This window comes from Esox lucius, chromosome 17 (assembly GCF_011004845.1).
Source record: "Esox lucius isolate fEsoLuc1 chromosome 17, fEsoLuc1.pri, whole genome shotgun sequence".
In the NCBI taxonomy this organism is placed as follows: Eukaryota; Metazoa; Chordata; class Actinopteri; order Esociformes; family Esocidae; genus Esox; species Esox lucius.
The window spans coordinates 20,551,159-20,569,186 of NC_047585.1; the positions used below are offsets into that span (position 1 = coordinate 20,551,159).

General features: G+C 45.2%; 1 protein-coding gene across 1 annotated transcript in view; it reads left to right on the top strand.

The window, feature by feature from the left end:
* The first annotated feature begins 241 nt into the window (after nt 1-241).
* LOC105017273 (A disintegrin and metalloproteinase with thrombospondin motifs 9) overlaps nt 242-18,028 on the top strand; it is a 52,668-nt gene continuing 34,881 nt past the window's right edge. Inside the window, exons 1-22 of the mRNA XM_010881730.5 lie at nt 242-545; nt 804-1,198; nt 2,608-2,770; nt 4,636-4,946; nt 5,739-5,822; nt 5,940-6,061; nt 6,317-6,357; nt 6,475-6,580; nt 7,181-7,327; nt 7,743-7,884; nt 8,259-8,363; nt 9,993-10,138; nt 10,285-10,466; nt 11,040-11,176; nt 11,924-12,041; nt 12,174-12,269; nt 13,507-13,673; nt 13,788-13,917; nt 15,534-15,660; nt 15,781-15,991; nt 16,095-16,247; nt 16,741-16,905. Of these exons, the coding sequence (XP_010880032.2) occupies nt 446-545; nt 804-1,198; nt 2,608-2,770; nt 4,636-4,946; nt 5,739-5,822; nt 5,940-6,061; nt 6,317-6,357; nt 6,475-6,580; nt 7,181-7,327; nt 7,743-7,884; nt 8,259-8,363; nt 9,993-10,138; nt 10,285-10,466; nt 11,040-11,176; nt 11,924-12,041; nt 12,174-12,269; nt 13,507-13,673; nt 13,788-13,917; nt 15,534-15,660; nt 15,781-15,991; nt 16,095-16,247; nt 16,741-16,905 (3,348 nt within the window). The 5' untranslated portion in view covers nt 242-445. The remainder of the gene's footprint in view (nt 546-803; nt 1,199-2,607; nt 2,771-4,635; nt 4,947-5,738; nt 5,823-5,939; nt 6,062-6,316; nt 6,358-6,474; nt 6,581-7,180; nt 7,328-7,742; nt 7,885-8,258; nt 8,364-9,992; nt 10,139-10,284; nt 10,467-11,039; nt 11,177-11,923; nt 12,042-12,173; nt 12,270-13,506; nt 13,674-13,787; nt 13,918-15,533; nt 15,661-15,780; nt 15,992-16,094; nt 16,248-16,740; nt 16,906-18,028) is intronic.

Sequence of the window (18,028 nt, forward strand, 5' to 3'; positions counted from 1 at the left end):
TTCATAGTTTCCAGTTGAAGAACTGCTCCATAACAGTTAGCCATCAAATTGAAATTGTTTTTTTAAGTCACTGCAATGATACCACAATAACACCCTTAAGGTTATTATGTATGTCTCTCTATTAAAAAACGGGAGTGGCTTGGTTGAGATGGGTGTGCTTCACCTTTCTGTAAACCCGCCCCGAGATCAGCAATCTGTAGTGCAGTGCATTGTAGCCCACCACAGTTGTCTGCTCCAACCCTGCAGTATGCATGTTCGCGAGGGAGTCCGCGAGTCGCTCAAGACCGAACGCGCGTTACTGGTGAGAAACACCCCCAAACAGCAGTCAACATTAATTGATTTGGATGTGGCGCGTACTTGAGAATCGGAAAAGTGACCGGAACACGGGCAGTGCAGGAGGAATACTATATTCGTGGGTGCTGCTCTCTACTTAACGTGGACAATCATGCATGTGCTGTTTGGGGCACTAGGGTTTCTGCTATTTCTCCCTAACTTTTTGAATGTAGTGGCATCCACAGGAAGCTCGCCTTCGAGTTCAAGAAAAGGTAAAGTATTTCGACTTGCTATCTCTTTTTTTTCAGTCTGAGATATGTAATTTAGTTACCGCAGGCAGACTGAGAATGAATGACTTTTCACCACCAGCAAAGCACATGACTTTTATAATGGTCTTGTCTTATGTTTCTAATGACCTCATTTTACACGGGCTAACGTAATTATCTAATTTCTGATGATCATTTTTGTTATTATTGTAAACCTACTTTTTTTTGTTCTATACCCGTTATACGATGGCTTTTTTTCACCAGCTACAGCGTCCAAGCATCTTGGCGCATATGAGATTGTAACTCCTGCCCGAGTGAATGAAGCCGGTGACAACTTTCCCACGACCTTGCACTTCAAAAGGAAAAAGCGGAGTGTGGACAATAGCCCGGTCAACTCCTCCGATCAATGGGCTTCGCAAACAATCTACTACAAGATATCTGCGTTCGGACAGAGCTATCACCTCAACTTGACTCTCGAATCCGGATTTATCGCTCCTCTTTACACTGTGACAGTTCTTGGAGCACCTACCAGAGGCAACATAACGGATTTAACCCCGGAGGAGGCAGAAGAGGATACGGAGTATCAGCACTGTTTCTATAAAGGACATGTGAATGCTCAAACGGAGCACACAGCAGTCATCAGTCTCTGTTCTGGATTGGTGAGTCCATGCACTTTATGTATATTTATAGCCACATGCATGCTTCTCTGTAACCAACTATCGTAATAGGTGGACGTTAGCAGCTGTTAATATTGCTATGACAACATGAGAACATCAGGATACCTTACCATAGCAGGACATGGAGTGCATTTCTACCTCTGCATACGTTTTCCAATAGGGGACCAATTCCAATTGCGCATGTGTTCGACTTGCAAGTGGTGTCTGTTCGTGAGAAACGGTCATTAGGGCATTAGTTTTATCTACATTTAACATTTTCAATGTAAAATGGGCTGGTCACAAATTACTTTGAGCCTAGTACTCCTCTATATTACATACTCTGGTGGACTTCTCCAATACCCAGTGACGTCTTACGCACATCAGTGCTGATGGAGCACTAGTAGTACTGACGTCATCACGGTAACGTCCCAAAAACGTTATTTTAAACTTTACCCTGACCTTAAACCTAACCTTAACGAGTGTTCATCTCATGCCCCACTCTAACCTTAAAGTAAGACAAAAAGGTGAATTATTTATCCAATCTTCACTTTGTTCTTGCATAAACTGTTAGGTTGGTGTTCACTATGGCTATGTGTAGATTGAAGTGCATTTGACTATATTCTACAGTCTAGACTAACTGTTAGTTGCTCAGGACAAGAGCCTCTGCTAAATGACAAAAAAAAGTAACACTTCCTCCAAACCTATTCACAGGGAAACTGTCAGAAGCAGGTATATGAAATTAGAATCAGAATCACTTACCATGAATTAACCATTTCCTTTCTCATTTCGCTTCCATGTTGTATTCTAACATTACATCAATGGTCCATAATAATGTTAGTGTGCCTGTGAGCACAGTTGTATTGCATCCAGCAGACCTACAGTGTTTTTCTGAGATTTACTTTTCACTAGTTTAAAGTGGTTTCATTCATTTTCATGTTGATGTCTGCCTCTACACTATTGACCTGTAGTTTTACCTAGTGCAACATTGTCCCACTCTATCTTGATTAGAAATTAGTTCTGTTTTTTGGTTTGCTTAGCTTGGCATTTATCTTGTCTGGTGTATCTTTGATCTCTCCTTTAACACATTCACATTGTCTGTACTTTATTAAATGTAACAACACCTACGTGAAGTCCCCTAACTCTGCCAAGTAGCCAACAAAAAGACTCCCATTGTTTTCTGAAAGGCATCAAAGGCCTCATTTTCTGAGACCTTTTTACTAATATACATGCAAATTACATATTTCACCACATCATAATTGAAAGAATAGCTGTGAATGAGAGCTTGGCCAGTGGGGGCTAAGATGGTGACCATGTCCATTCCTGGAGTACCTCCATGCAGTATGAATCCATGCCCCAAAATAACGGCACTCGTTTCATGTAATTCCACTTCCTCCTTTCATTATCCTCCTCAGCTTGGCACTTTCAGGTCACCAGAAGGGGAGTATTTCGTGGAGCCCCTCCACAGCTACAATGGAGAACACTATGAAGAAGAACACACCAAACCTCACATTGTGTACAGAACGAACTCCCCCAAGACGGAGGCCACTGGGAATGGCACAGCTTGTGACACATCAGGTACTTTGAGATACTCAGGGAAAAGGGTGAGGTGGAAATGCGGTTTGTTGCTATGAAAGAGCATTTGAATGTGCTCCGCCACCTGGGAGACCCCTAGCTGAGTCAGATTCATTCAGTAAACCAGTGAGTCATCTCTGATTGCTGTAAAAGGAGAGGAGATGAGGGTGGCTGAGACTTCCTGTGAGAGCTGCTGTGTGTACACGTATATGCGTGTGTGTGTGTGTGTGTGTGTGTGTGTGTGTGTGTGTGTGTGTGTGTGTGTGTGTGTGTGTGTGTGTGTGTGCGCGCGCGCGCGTGTCAGTCATCCTGATGAAATGCCCATCATTATCCGGCCTTTAACAGTTTTCCACAGAAATTGGCAAGGACAGAGCATATTTGTCCCTCATTGACTATATATCCCAAATATACTCAGTATGCTGTATGCAGTAGGAACATTGGCGTTAAATAATCATTAAAATGTTTCCGTAAAGACCATACAACTACTGTCATTAGAGATAAAAAACATAACAAAAAACTGTTTTCAAATGTATTTTAAACGCAGATATAACACACTCCGAGTGCTTTTCAGTCACAGACATCTGAACGACCTGCAGCTGTATCTGTTCAAATGATCCCGTCACCTTTTAGTCAAATACAATCTCACGGTAACAGCTGAATACAAAGTATAGTATGCAGGTATGGTGCAAACTACCAACCCGGATGTGCAGAAGGTCAGAGTTCATTCAAGGGAAGGACAGGATGCATCTTACCTCCCAAGTTCTACTGTAACTGGGTTCCCTTTTAGAAACTCTCTTTGGCAGCTCTTCCTAATATCGCCATATCTCTGTTTACTGGCTTAAGTTCCTGTTGACTCTTGCACTTCCTATGGTCCTTTAATAAGATAAAATGATAAGCTCACTACCATGAAGCTACTTTGTTAAGTGCATTGTCTGAAAGTGATGCCAAATTCAAACATTCATTACTCTGAAAATAAATATGATGTTGATGTGGAGTAATTTTCAAAACATGTCATTGCACAATGTTGTTTTCCACATCTAAGAAGCATCTTTGTGGTTGGTTGGTGAGTGTGTGTGTATGTGTGTGTGTGTTTGTTTCTGTGTCTGTGTTAGATGTCAGATGTTAATACCTGTAAAAATTATTACGTCTTGGAAACCCATGTTAGTTTGTTTTTGAACAAGTATGGTTGAGTAAAAGACATTGTGCAGGGTTTTACAAAGACCCTTTGTAGCTGGATTTTCAGGGAGGGAATATAATTCATGCTGATAAGAATCATGAGCAGCAGAAACCGCTTTTGGTTTCTGCTCTTTTGTTCTGGTCAGTAATTTTTTTCCTATGACTGATGTTGCATGGCAAGTGGTGATGATTTAACAATCTGTCTTCTAAGAAAACGAGCGTGAAGTTGGACTGGTGCTACGCCAAGTGCATTTGGTTGTCATCTCAAGATTAAAATCGGACTCAGAAGTTACCCTCCAAACCCTGGGGTGGGCGGGGGAGTCAATGTGGTCCAGCGTCCAGTCTCTTAAGATGATGGGGCTTTGCTCCATATTTGGTGGGTGGCAGATTGCCAGGTTTACCTAATGTGAACCGACCCCCATCTCTCATCTTCCCTCCTCCTCCCTCCAGACACTTGGCTCTCAGCTCAAGCCAGGCACATCCACATGGACGCATTCTTTCAGAAAAATGGCACAAAGAACAGCAGCCGCGTATTCATCCCTGGGCTGTTGCAGGGAAAAGAGTGCTTTCAAGGAAAAGACTGAGAGTGGATTATATGCTAAACGCACTTGACCGTGCCTCGGGGTTGCATTCTAAGCTGACTGGTGTTTTCTATTAAGCGTGTTCCATTCATGCAGCCGTATTTCTTTCAGGACATAAACACAGGCACAAGAGGAACAGGGAAAAGGTAAAGCGACGTCGGCCGGCCGGCGTCAGTAGTGGAATGCTGAATGACCTGGCGAGCCTGTCTGCGGGCCTGACTGCGGGTGCATCCTTCAGATCACAGGCCGAGGGCAGCCGACAGACAGCCAACGGCAGCAGCAGTGATTCGGGACCTCGCAGGAGATCAAAGCGCTTCCTTTCCTATCCCCGCTTCGTGGAAGTCATGGTGGTGGCGGACAGCAAGATGGTGGAACATCACGGGACCAACCTTCAGCACTACATCCTCACCTTGATGTCCATCGTAAGTTTGGCCCCGTGACCCGTGCGCATGCGAGCTAGCCTGCCTCTTTGATTGGGGGGCGGGTGGGGGGGGGTGGGGGGCTGTACTGTGTTGTGCCCCGGGCTGTGGGCAGGCAGGTGAGGGACTCGGAAGGCTTGGGTGGAAAGGGCAGACCGGGGGTGCGAGTAAACAAAAATGTTCAAATGATCGGACGAGGGGCAGCGGCATGGTGAACCCGTCTGACCGCTTTGAGGCATGGGATAAAATAAGCTCAGGTATGTCACATAGATGGTGTATCCCTGCTCACTTCACGTAAAGGCCTTGGGTGTCTGAGCTGCCAGGGTATTGGCAGTCTGCATTCTACCTAGACTCCTGGCAGTCTGCATTCTACCTAGACTCCTGGCAGTCTGCATTCTACCTAGACTCCTGGCAGTCTGCATTCTACCTAGACTCCTGGCAGTCTGTATTCTACCTAGACTCCTGGCAGTCGACATTCTACCTAGACTCCTGGCTGTCTGCATTCTACCTAGACTCCTGGCTGTCTGCATTCTACCTACACTCCTGGCAGTCTGCATTCTACCTAGACTCCTGGCTGTCTGCATTCTACCTACACTCCTGGCAGTCTGCATTCTCTACAGGATCTGAATGCAGCAGTAGTCAACCTCTCAAACAGCGCATTGCTTCCTTTAGAAATGCATGTGGATTTAGGTACTAAACCACTCACGGACAGAGCCTCACGCTGAAGGGGTCTGATTTGTCCCAGGGTCGGAAATACATTGATGTTTTAAAATGTGTCTATGGTCTTTCCCAAAGGTGTCTTCCATCTACAAGGATCCCAGCATCGGAAATCTGATTCATATTGTCATTGTGAAGTTATTCATAATAAACAATGAGTCGGTAAGATTAAAATGCTAAGCTATAATTCTCAGAGAAGAATAAAGCATTGCTTTCACTCTTCAGTCCAGGCAGCACCTTAAAGTTCTGTAAACATGTCCAACTCTCACTCTACTCTAGGATGGTCCCGTAATTTCCTTCAATGCACAGACCACATTAAAAAACTTCTGTATCTGGCAACAGACGAAAAACCAGCAAGAGAATCCTCACTCGCATCACGACACAGCAATTCTAATCACCAGGTACACCAGCATTTAATCGTACCATGACCGAGCCATTCTAATCATCACCTTGGCTAATAGCTGAAGTGTTTGGCAAGACAGTTGTTTGATTTTGTTAGTATTTAGACTTTGGTTGGTACCGACTAATCAGTATTGAGTCTGGTTGATACTGACTAATGTACTTGTTGACCCAGGGCATGTTCTGTGCTCTGACAATATAATGTGACTGAGGGCTGTGAAGAATTGAAATAATTTCAATCTGTGTGTACTTCACAGGCAGGACATCTGCAGAGCACGAGATAAGTGTGATACTTTAGGTAAGAGGAACTCTCTCTCTTACATCCAGCGCAACTCTCTTGTTTCATTATAACATTACTGTACTTACAGTATGGTGCTAAAGACAATGTGATGATGATGATGAGGATGGTTTGCAGGGCTGGCAGAGCTTGGTACAGTGTGTGATCCGTATAGGAGCTGCAGTATAAGTGAGGATAACGGGCTCAGCACTGCGTTCACCATCGCCCATGAACTCGGCCATGTGTGAGTACTGCTTGCTCTCTAGTCTTTGTTTGATTTTATGTCATCGCCTTTTGACGGCTGTGTTGGTGTCTCCAGTTAGTGTCTTATGTGGCTCTGGTTTTGCTCTACAAATGTCTCCAAGCTTAAGTCAGCATTTACCAGCCAGCCTTCACCCAGCTTGGCCAAACAAGTCCAGCTCTCTACATTGGAGACTGTTCCAGACTTTAACAACCCTCTGGGTCTTAGACAAATAGTATTTTTTGCTACGCACAAAAGGTGGGATTGTAAAATTCCATTCGTATTTACGTCAAGCGCCGTCAAGTCTGCTTAGCGACCAAGCTTGGTAGAGTTCTGTGCCTGTCCTGCTGTAGAATACTGGACCTATCCTCTGTGTGTTCACTCTCCCCTAGCCAGGCCAGTCAGTTAACCATGCCCGTTGAAAGCCTCCCGTCTAAATGTTGAGGATGTATTGAAACACATCTCCCGAAACTCTTCATTTAGTGGTTAGCTTAGAAATCAGCCCAGTGTGTAAAGCAGGTCTATTAATTGTGGGTTAGACCTGTGTGCTATCTGATAAACATGTAAATCTATGTAGTCATATGTTGTATGTCCTGTTGAAAGATTCAACATGCCACACGACGACAGCAACAAGTGCAAAGAGGACGGGGTGAAAATGCAGCAGCATGTGATGGCGCCCACCCTCAACTACTACACCAACCCCTGGATGTGGTCCAAGTGCAGCAGGAAATACATCACCGAGTTCCTCGAGTATGTAACTGCCATTGTTTACTACGTCAGGCGTCATTTTTGGGAGGAGTGTGACTGTTAGCGTGAGAAGCACCACGCCTATCGCAGTGCTGGGTGGAACGACCGGTCAGCTATTGAGTCAAAACTACTGCTGGGCATGTCTCCTTTGGAGGAAGACGGCATGACTAGTGTGTTATTAGTGTATGCTCGGAAGGTTTATTATTTCCAGATATGTTTTGTTTATTGGACTGCGCTCCGGGTCTTTTTGTCTCCGCGATAGAGCTGTAGTGGGCCCATGGGGGGGGGGGGGGGGGGGGGGGGGGGTTGTTATTGTGCACAATATTACCTCTCTCCATCTGTACTGAGTGTGTTTTCTGTCTGTTTGTGTCTCTGTTTTTTTTTTTGTTGAAGTCATTTTATTTTTATTTCTTAATAGCACAGGGTATGGGGAGTGCTTGCTCAACGAGCCCGTTTCTAGGCTCTACAGTCTGTCGCAGCAGCTGCCTGGCCGGATATACGACGTCAATAAACAATGTGAACTGATTTTTGGGCCGGGGACGCAGGTGTGCCCATATATGGTAAGACATCGCAGCGCGGACGTTTTCTTTTCACTACAGCTGTTGAACACAATGGCCTGTCAGAAAGCGAAGTGCCCTCACACCCGTCGCCGCCTAGTCCTCCGTGGCTCTGGTTTGCACCTTCCACGCTGTTCACCTTGTTCTGTCGTGTAATTTCCGACAGTTGGCTCCCTCTCAGCCGGGCCTCCTCGGTGCTCTGAAGCGTGTGTTCGCATGCTACTCGCTGAACGGGCCCTGCAAATCACATGGCTTAGCCCCAGGCTTTGTTTAAAGGACACGCACCTTGTAAGACATGGATGAGTATACAGCGCTGTGTCTGTGTTTGTAGATGGGGCTCAGGGAACGGTAACTCTGTGTGTGTGGATGTTCTCCAGGTCCAGTGCCGCAGGCTGTGGTGTACCAGCCCAGAGGGGGCCCAGAGGGGCTGCCGGACCCAACACATGCCCTGGGCCGACGGCACCGAGTGCTCTCCAGGAAAGGCAAGTACCCGAGATGTACCGCAAGATGAACTAACAGAGAGAGAAAAGGGAGTGAACAGAGAAAGAGACTAGGTTCATACACTTTAGTACATGAACACGGTCACATAAACCCCAAACCACCTGTGTTACAATGAACATGAACACGGTCACATAAACCCCAAACCACCTGTATTACAATGAACATGAACACGGTCACATAAATTCCAAACCACCTGTGTTACAATGAACATGAACACGGTCACATAAACCCCAAACCACCTGTATTACAATGAACATGAACACGGTCACATAAACGCCAAACCACCTGTATTACAATGAACATGAACATGGTCACATAAACCCCAAACCACCTGTATTACAATGAACATGAACACGGTCACCTAAACCCCAAACCACTTTTATTACAATGAACATGAACACGGTCAAATAAACCCCAAACCACTTTTATTACAATGAACATGAACACGGTCACATAAACCCCAAACCGCCTGTATTACAATGAACATGAACACGGTCACATAAATTCCAAACCACTTTTATTACAATGAACATGAACACGGTCACATAAACCCCAAACCACTTTTATTACAATGAACACGGTCACATAAACCCCAAACCACCTGTATTACAATGAACATGAACACGGTCACATAAACCCCAAACTGCCTGACTCAAAAGAATATATATATGTGAGAAATGAAACCCATTGTCCTGTCATTGCAGTTGCTAGGTTGTACCAACTCCGTAGCATGGGACCTGCTTGACAATCTTGATTTTCTTTCACAGAAAAAAAGTATTTTCACCATGACTCAATATAAACTTGTAATTTAACATGAGTGGGACGTGTGTGGCAGTTACTCTAAATCCCACCATTTGTTTAAAAAGATTTGGAATTTGAGTTGGGATGGATTTGTTTGCTCCAGAGTCGGTATTATTATGAGGCAATAATAGGCTTATAGTGGAGCTGTGAATGGAGGCTTGTGGAGATTTCCCTCTCCATTACTGGTTTAGTGTAGCTTCTAATTAGTTCTCCACCAAACCCTTCGCTTCCTGCCTGTCTGACATGAAAGACCTGTGGGGCAGCCGGGCAGCTGAGGTCCCACGGCACACATGTTCAGAGCCTGCTCCATTTCCACATTGTATTCCAGCACGCAGACCGACTTCAGGCCCGTGCCTTGCAGAACCTACGGTCCCGTGTTGCTCCCTGGGTAAGAGTTGGTCGTGTGCAGCTTCAAGATGGTGCCACCAATTCAAAGGGGGCCTGGTAATAAAAGTAGGAAAATGTAGGCACTTGCCACTCTAAATCGCTCTGGCAAGAGCGGCTCCTAAATTATGCGGATATCCGCAGCTTAACCCTTCGACCTGGAGGATGCAGCCTTTTGAGGCCCTGTCGCCAGCGTGGACGGATCGTTTGGTTTTAACCGGAAACATTTCTCCTCACGCGTGTGTCGGCTTCCTCCCGCACGGACAGACTTCTAACAAAAGTAGTCTGGGATTCGATGAGTCCAGTCGTTTCATGGTTTTTCGCAGATTAACATCGAAGGAGGTTGGAAAGTACTTTCATTTGGATGTGTTGCCAGTGTGCAGGTTTCAAACAAACATGCTCTCTGTCTCTCTGTCCGTCCGCAGCACTGTAAACACGGCCAGTGTATCCCCAAGGAGCACGACGCCACTCCGGTGGAGGGGGCGTGGGGGGGCTGGTCTCCGTTTGGCTCTTGCTCGCGAACATGTGGCGGGGGCATCAAGATTGCCGTGCGTGAGTGCAACCAACCCGTGTAAGCGCCGCCTTTGTAGTCATGCACATTTTTAAGCCCGTCTCCCTACGAGCTCGCGTGATCAGTCTACCAAAACACCGAGCCTGCTTGAATTAATTATTACCATATCAATCCTAAACGGTCATGTATCTTCCATCTTCCTCCAGGCCCAGGAATGGGGGACGGTACTGTGTTGGACGCAGGATGAAGTTCCGCTCGTGCAACTCGGAGCCCTGCTCCAAGCAGAAGAAAGACTTCAGAGAGGAGCAATGTGCTGCCTTTGACGGCCGGCACTTCAACATCAACAGTCTACCTCCTAACGTGCGCTGGGTACCCAAGTACAGCGGAAGTAAGAGCTTCACATTCTTTGGGGGGTTTTGCTTTGGGGGTTTTCCCATCTTTCTAGCGCAGAGCGAACTCTACCCGTGTTCTAGACCCTTTAGACCTTTAGAAAGGTTGCCATTGTTGACTAATCAATCTTCCCTGTAGAGTTATTTGGAGTGAATCGAGTTGATAGCGCGTTGTTAATGCCAAGTAAGCCAGTTGTAACATCTACAGCTCCGGAAAAAATTAAGAGACCTCCGCTTTTTCTTTCCTTGCCAAAAAAGTCGAAAAGGAAGGTTTTGAGTGAGGAACAGAAGGGTTAAAATTAAGAGACCGCTGCAAATTCAACGCTTCAACTCAAAACTTTCCTTTTCAACTATTTCGGAAAAGAAAGAAAAAGATGCTGTGGTTTTTCCGGAGTTGTATATGGGTGGATTTATGTATTTTATCTGTCTGGTTTCAAATTATTTCCCCATTCCTTTCCTGTCCTGTAGTTCAGATGAAGGATGGCTGTAAACTGTTCCTAACTCCTCTCCTGTCCAGTAGTTCAGATGAAGGATGGCTGTAAAATGTTCCTAACTCCTTTCCTGTCCTGTAGTTCAGATGAAGGATCGCTGTAAACTGTTCTGCAGGGTGGCTGGCAGCACAGCCTACTATCAGCTCAGGGACAGAGTCATCGACGGAACACCATGTGGCCCAGACACGAATGACATCTGTGTGCAGGGCCTGTGCAGGGTAAGACTAACCAACCATGTTTAACCTGACAGTTGACCTACCATGACTTTCAGATGTCAGAAGAGCTGTTAGAAAAGCTTTCATAACTCCATTACTTTCAAATAAGGAGAACATTTGTCACAGAGGTGATGTGGTTCTTCATTTTACTTTACGCATGAGGTCCTCATTCCTATTACACTATTACACTAAAAACAACCTGTATATGACCGCATGATAGAGCGGTCATGTTAGAAATGATTAAGTATTATGTACTAAACTGACTCTGTGTATTAGGTTACTATTTCTTACCTCGCAGAAGTGGTTTTTAATGTTTGGTCACAACCCCTAATGGTACTGGATTGTGGTTACCAACTTTAAATAAAAGCAATTATACTAAGGATTATTGTAAGCGGCGATATACAAATGATTTTGAGAAACACCCCTTTAAAGGCTCATCGCTCAGGATGATTGGCTGAATACCCTTTTTGTCAATCAAATCAAGTGTATCCTTTAAATGGCAAACATATTACCATGTAAATATAGATGGAAAAATGTTGACTTCATTGCCAATGGAAAACAGGTCAATGACAAGTTTGCTGTAATACTAAAATCCCTGCTGTATTGATGTTTGTTTTGAGAACCTGCAAACCCAATGAATGTGATAGTGATTGTAAAGTTGTTCAAAGACTAGTGTCATCTTCATTTGCTTTCTTCTCCCCGACTTTCCACTCCCACTTTCGTTCCTTCCTCCTTCTTACCCCTGTGCAGCAAGCAGGGTGTGACCATGTGCTGAACTCCAAGGCCAGGAGGGATAAGTGTGGTGTGTGCGGCGGTGACAATTCCTCATGCAAGACCGTGGCAGGCACCTTCAACATTGTGCGCTATGGTGAGCCCTGGGCCACTAGTGATGTCTCAGCTATGCCTAATCAAAATGGATGAACCGGCCAATGAAACGTCAGGTTACTGTGCATAGCCATGTCCACTCAAATGACGTTCTATTCTGTTGGCTGTTCTGCAGGATACAACGAAGTGGTTCGAATACCCAGTGGTGCTACAAACATTGATGTCCGTCAACACAGTTACTCAGGGAAACCAGAGGACGATAACTACCTCGGTAAGACTTGAACTATTCCTGATGTCAACAGGGATGTGTTCATTCTGCCAAACGAAACATTTCCGTTGCAAAATCAATTCTGTTTGAGGAAACGTGTAAGAACATGTCATGTAGTTCTCTCCCCATATTGTTCTGTTTGACTGAAAGTCTTGAAGCAATGTACATTTTGATTGGCGGAGTGATTAGCCTACAACCCAGGGTTTGTATTGTCTTCTTCAGTGGATATTTGACGTGCGTGGATGGTAGTGCTGGGGTTCTCCCCGTCTTCAGCTGAGCGTCTTGGAGGGTCCATTGGAAGTGGCATGCTAACACATTAATGACCCGGAACACTCATAGCCCTCTGGGTGTGAATTCATTTTCTCTGCTCGGCTCATAACAGCCACAATGCTTGTCTGTCCTTGTCTTACTTTGTGTGAGTGAGTGTGCGCGCGCATACGTTTGGATGTGTATGCGTACGTGTGTGACTGCACTGGGGTCTCAGGTGGAACGGGTGGTGGGGGTCTTGCGGGAAGTACGCTGGTCTCTTCTGTGCCACATTACTGTGACGTGTGAAATGGTGAGGAAAGTAGCTCAGGAAATTAGCTCTATAATCGCATTAGTGTGAATGCGTGCAGTAGACTGACTGATGAACAGAACAGGAGGACTGAGACTTCTTCAGGAGGAATGCAGGATTATTTTACACCAATTAGGTTTATCTGCTCCCTGTTGAAGGCCCTACTGTAAATGTAAACATCAGCAGTTTTGCTGCTCCTTGTTTATATCACTTTTGAGTGTTATGTAAAAGTTTGTTTACAGTCGAAAGACTCCTTTCAGAATAAACAACTTTACAGTATGCTAAACTTTACAATATGCACATACAAACACTCAAACAGCTTCACAGTATACCAGTACAAACATACCTTTACAGCAGTGGTTCCCAACCAGGGGTACTAGGACCCCTGGGGGTACTTGGCCTCTCCACAGGGGGTACTTGAAAACACTCATGACACCATAGACTTACTAGTGAAATTAACATGAGGGGGTACTTCAGGGGTACTGAAAGCAGTGCAAAAAAATTTTGGGGGTACAGTAACTGAAAAAGGTTGGGAGACACTGCTTTACAGTATACTCATGCAAACACACTGTTAAAAATCTTAGATCATCAAGGACACCTGTGGTTTCTCCCGCTGGCCTGTACTGTACTTTCAAACTCTTATTTATTCATATCGGGGCCACTTCCTCTCTCTCTTCCATGCAGCTGTTTCAAACAGTCGTGGGGAGTTCCTGCTTAATGGTGAGTTTGTTGTCAGCATGTTTAAAAGGGAAATCAAAGTGGGCAATGCCCTCATCGAGTACAGCGGCTCCGACCACGTCATCGAGAGAATCAACTGCACTGACCGTGTTGAGGAGGAGATTGTTGTCCAGGTAACAGTCCTTTACTGGTGATGATATGGTTTTGGTTCAGATGGGACAGTGTGACTGTACTGAGTTTTCTGTTCCTCTGCCCCCCCCCCCCCACCCCCACTACCATATCCTTAGGTGCTTTCTGTAGGGAACTTGTACAACCCTGATGTCAGGTACTCCTATAACATCCCCATCGAAGATAAACCCCAGCAGTTCTTCTGGGATGCATACGGCCCATGGCAGGAGTGCAACAGGCCTTGTCAAGGTGACCCCCTGGGGACTGAGGGGAGAGGAAGGGGTGTTTAGTTTAAAGATTTGGGTGAAGGTGTTGGGTAAAGATATGTTACGATAATGATGTGTTAGGGTAAACACTTGTTGGGTAAAGATATGTTACGATAATGATGTGTTAGGGTAAAGACATGTTGGGTAAAGATATGTTACGATAATGATGTGTTAGGGTAAACACTTGTTGGGTAAAGATATGTTACGATAATGATGTGTTAGGGTAAACACTTGTTGGGTAAAGATATGTTACGATAATGATGTGTTAGGGTAAAGACATGTTGGGTAAAGATATGTTACGATAATGATGTGTTAGGGTAAAGACATGTTGGGTAAAGATATGTTATGATAATGATGTGTTAGGGTAAAGACGTGTTGGGTAAATTTATGTTATGATAATGATGTGTTAGGGTAAAGACGTGTTGGGTAAATTTATGTTATGATAATGATGTGTTCGGGTAAAGATATGTTACGATAATGATATGTTAGGGTAAAGACGTGTTGGGTAAAGATATGTTATGATAATGATGTGTTAGGGTAAGGATGTGTGGGGATAAAGATGTGTTGGGTAAAAATGTGTGGGGGTAAAGATGTGTTATGATAAAGCTGTGTGGGGGTAAAGATTGTTTAGGGTAAGGATGTGTTGGGATAAAGATGTGTTATAGTAAAGATGTGGTGGTAAAAATGTTTGGGGTTAAGTAAAATGTGTAAGATGGGTACAATCTCTGGGGATAAAAATGTGTTATGGTAAAGCTGTGTGGGGGTAAAGGTGTGAGGAGAGAATCTTACAACCATGAGGTTCTCTATATTCACCAACCTGGAAAAGGTTTCTGAAACCAATGGTTCTAGAATTTTCTCATGAAGGAGAAGAATTAACCTAGCTATTTTGTCTGGGGGTGTAAATCACTTGAAGCCTTGAACTAGTCAGTAGTCTCTGTTTAGTCAGGTGTGTTATATCGCATCTTGTGTGCAGGCATAACAGGGTTGTCTTTGTCTAGTCTTTGTAGGCTTTGTGTTTGCCTTTGGAGTCATTTAAAATAAAGAAAACACTGGTGAGCTCCACAATCGTAAACAGCCTGGTAGGCCAGAGAACATATCTACATTATGTTTGCAATGAAGAAAACATACTGATCAGGAATAGTCTCCAGAAGGTATGCATTGATGTTTCATCCCAGCCATCCACAGAAGTATATATGGCAAGAGGAAAGTGTGGTGAAAAAAGGGCTGGCTATGCTGGAAGAGCATCACCACAGAAGATACCCAGCATGTGTTGGGTCAAAGACATCAGTCCTTTATTGCATGCAAAGAATATACAACCAAATACTGAATATAAGTGCTTAATTTCTATGACTTTCTATGAATCTGTCCTAAAAATGTTGGTGTCCAGTAATTGGTGGACTATGATCAAAAAGTGTTGTCATTTCTAAATGGCGATGTTAAAATGTACATGAACAACATGTGAATCTGCCGTGTGGATTTTCTATACCAAGAATGAATACTTTCAATGCAAGGGAAATAACACAAGACCATGTCCAGTGGGACCATGTCCAGTGGGACCATGACCAGCGAACTAAACACTCATCTCTCCCGCCCCATCAGGAGAGCGAAAGAGGAAGATCCTGTGCAGTAGGGAATCGGATGGTGTGGTGGTCTCCGACCAGAGGTGTCACGGGGCTGTCAGACCAGCCATGATCACGGAGCCCTGCAACGCCGAGTGTGAACTCCGGTACGTTCTGAAACCTCCACTGCCCTGTGCACATCACACGTTTGTAACGCTGTTTGATAAGAAGCACAGATCAGCCCAGTTCGGTCCCGTCAGCGTCTCTGACCTGTGTCTATGCCTCAGGTGGCATGTGGCACGGAAGAGCGAATGCACCGTCCCGTGCGGAGTGGGGTATCGAACTCTGGAGATCTACTGTGCCAAAATCAGCCGTGCCGACGGAAAGACCCAGAAGGTGGACGAGCGCTACTGCAGCAGTCAGCGCAAACCTGACGACAAGGAGAGTTGCCATGGAGACTGTAATCCAGGCGGTTGGGAGTACTCGTCTTGGTCAGAGGTGAGACTGCCCTTGTTGGTTATTGGGAGGTTTGGGGAAAAACGTCAGGAAAGGCCTGGAGATGGGTGGGGGGAAAGGTTTGACACTTGCCAATGTGTTTCAGTGTTCTAAAAGCTGTGGTGGAGGATCCCGACGTCGCGCGGCCGTGTGTGGGAAGGGGGATGAGAGCAAATGCAGCCAGAGAGACAAGCTCACCACAGTCCAGAACTGCAATGAGTTCCTGTGTCCGGCATGGAAGACAGGAGAATGGTCTGAGGTCAGTTCCATGAATGCTGTGGGCGTGATCAGTTAAGAGAATACCAAACCCCACTTGAAGCGAAATCAGGGTTCTTATTCCACGACTGACAGCTGACTTAGTAAGAGAACATTTGCAGGGCAGAACTATAGGATGCTTCTATTTACATGACTGAGAAATGTTAATGCTTATATAAAGAGGTAGCATTAAACATGACGAAAGAACTGGGCGCCAATGACATTGGTTAAAGATCAAATCCTAATGTCCCAAACCAGTGTCCTTGTTTTTGTTTTGTCGTGTCGGGTGGCGTGGTCTTCAGTGCCAGTGTTTGTGAGGGAATAACAAGATCCATGTGGTCGTTTAGGCATTCTGATCCGTGTAGTTTAAAACGGCCTCAGTGACGCCTCAGCTGACAAACCGACGCACGTTGCGCGCAGATGGCTCGCCTGTCGTACATCAGCCTTGTGCCCCCCCCCCCTTCATTTTTCATTGTGCCTGTTGACTGTCACTGCAGTGCCTGGTGACGTGTGGGAAAGGCTACAAACACCGGCAGACCTGGTGCCAGTTCGCCGAGGACCGGCTGGATGATCGCCTCTGCGACTCCGGATCCAAGCCCGAGTCGGTCCAGACGTGTCAGCAGCAGGACTGCGCTTCGTGGCAGGTCGGAGCTTGGGGGCAGGTGAGTCACACCTGTTGGACGTGTCCACTGGACTCACCAAATTCGCGCCGGACGATAGTGTCATTGGTTTGGGCAGGTGACGCACTGGATTACAAGCGACGAGCGGTGCCCCTGTTCCTCAGAGACTATTGTGTCTTCGGTCAGCTAATGACGGTCAACCGATGTGTCCTTCCAATTGGGGTTTTGAATTCTGTTCTCAGTGATATAGCGACGAAGCAGGTATTTGTATAATATTTAGCAGAATAATCCTTTCTGGCTTCATAGTTCCTTGGGTCCTCATCATTGATCGTTTGGACGGAACTGGATGGCGTGAAGGCCGTTTTTAAAATGGGATAGTGATTTAAAGCCCATGTGTGGAGCAGAAATAGTGTCTACTGGATACACAGCTTCTTAATCAAATCTGGCTGTAGTGTAAACATTCATGAAAACAAAACTGAGCTTTTTGGCCACGGTTAACATGGCTGACAGCAGCGGAACTAAGGGGTTCGTCCTAAAAGCTTCCTTTTTGCAAGGGAGGAGACTTTGATTCCTTCCCACAGCGGTAATGACAACTGTAATGGACATCCCCCAGAATTAAAACAGGAAATTACAAACATTTGCGCGGTCATCTTACTTGGGTCATTTTACTGGGTTGCCATTATCAGCTATAGGCTAAATTGGTGTCACAACAATAAAAAAAATGTAAACACAGCTTGTATGTGCAAACTGCCCTTAAGCCTTAACGTGTGAAGGAGATCAGTTGTTTCCATACCATGCAATAGGCAATCATGCTAAATGTATATTTGAAGCTGTTAAATGAAGCCTGTGGAATCTTAGCTGACGTTGCTGCCACACAAGTTTGACCTCATTTCATTGGAGTCAGTGAGGTAGAAGAGAGTGGTGTGTACCCAGTGACTTGGCTACAGTGGAAAAGAAGCAGTGAAAAGTAGATGAATTACTCATGCATTATGATCTTGAAGCCTGTTATCTGCTGCCACTAGTCTGACCAAGCTCACCGGGGAGTGGGCTTTTTTCCCTTCCAGTTACTTATTTTCGAGAAGATTTGCTATGCTGGCTTTTTTTTTTTTTTTTTTTTTTGTCCCTCTCTGACTTTCTTTTCCTCTCCCCCTCTTTCTACCTTACC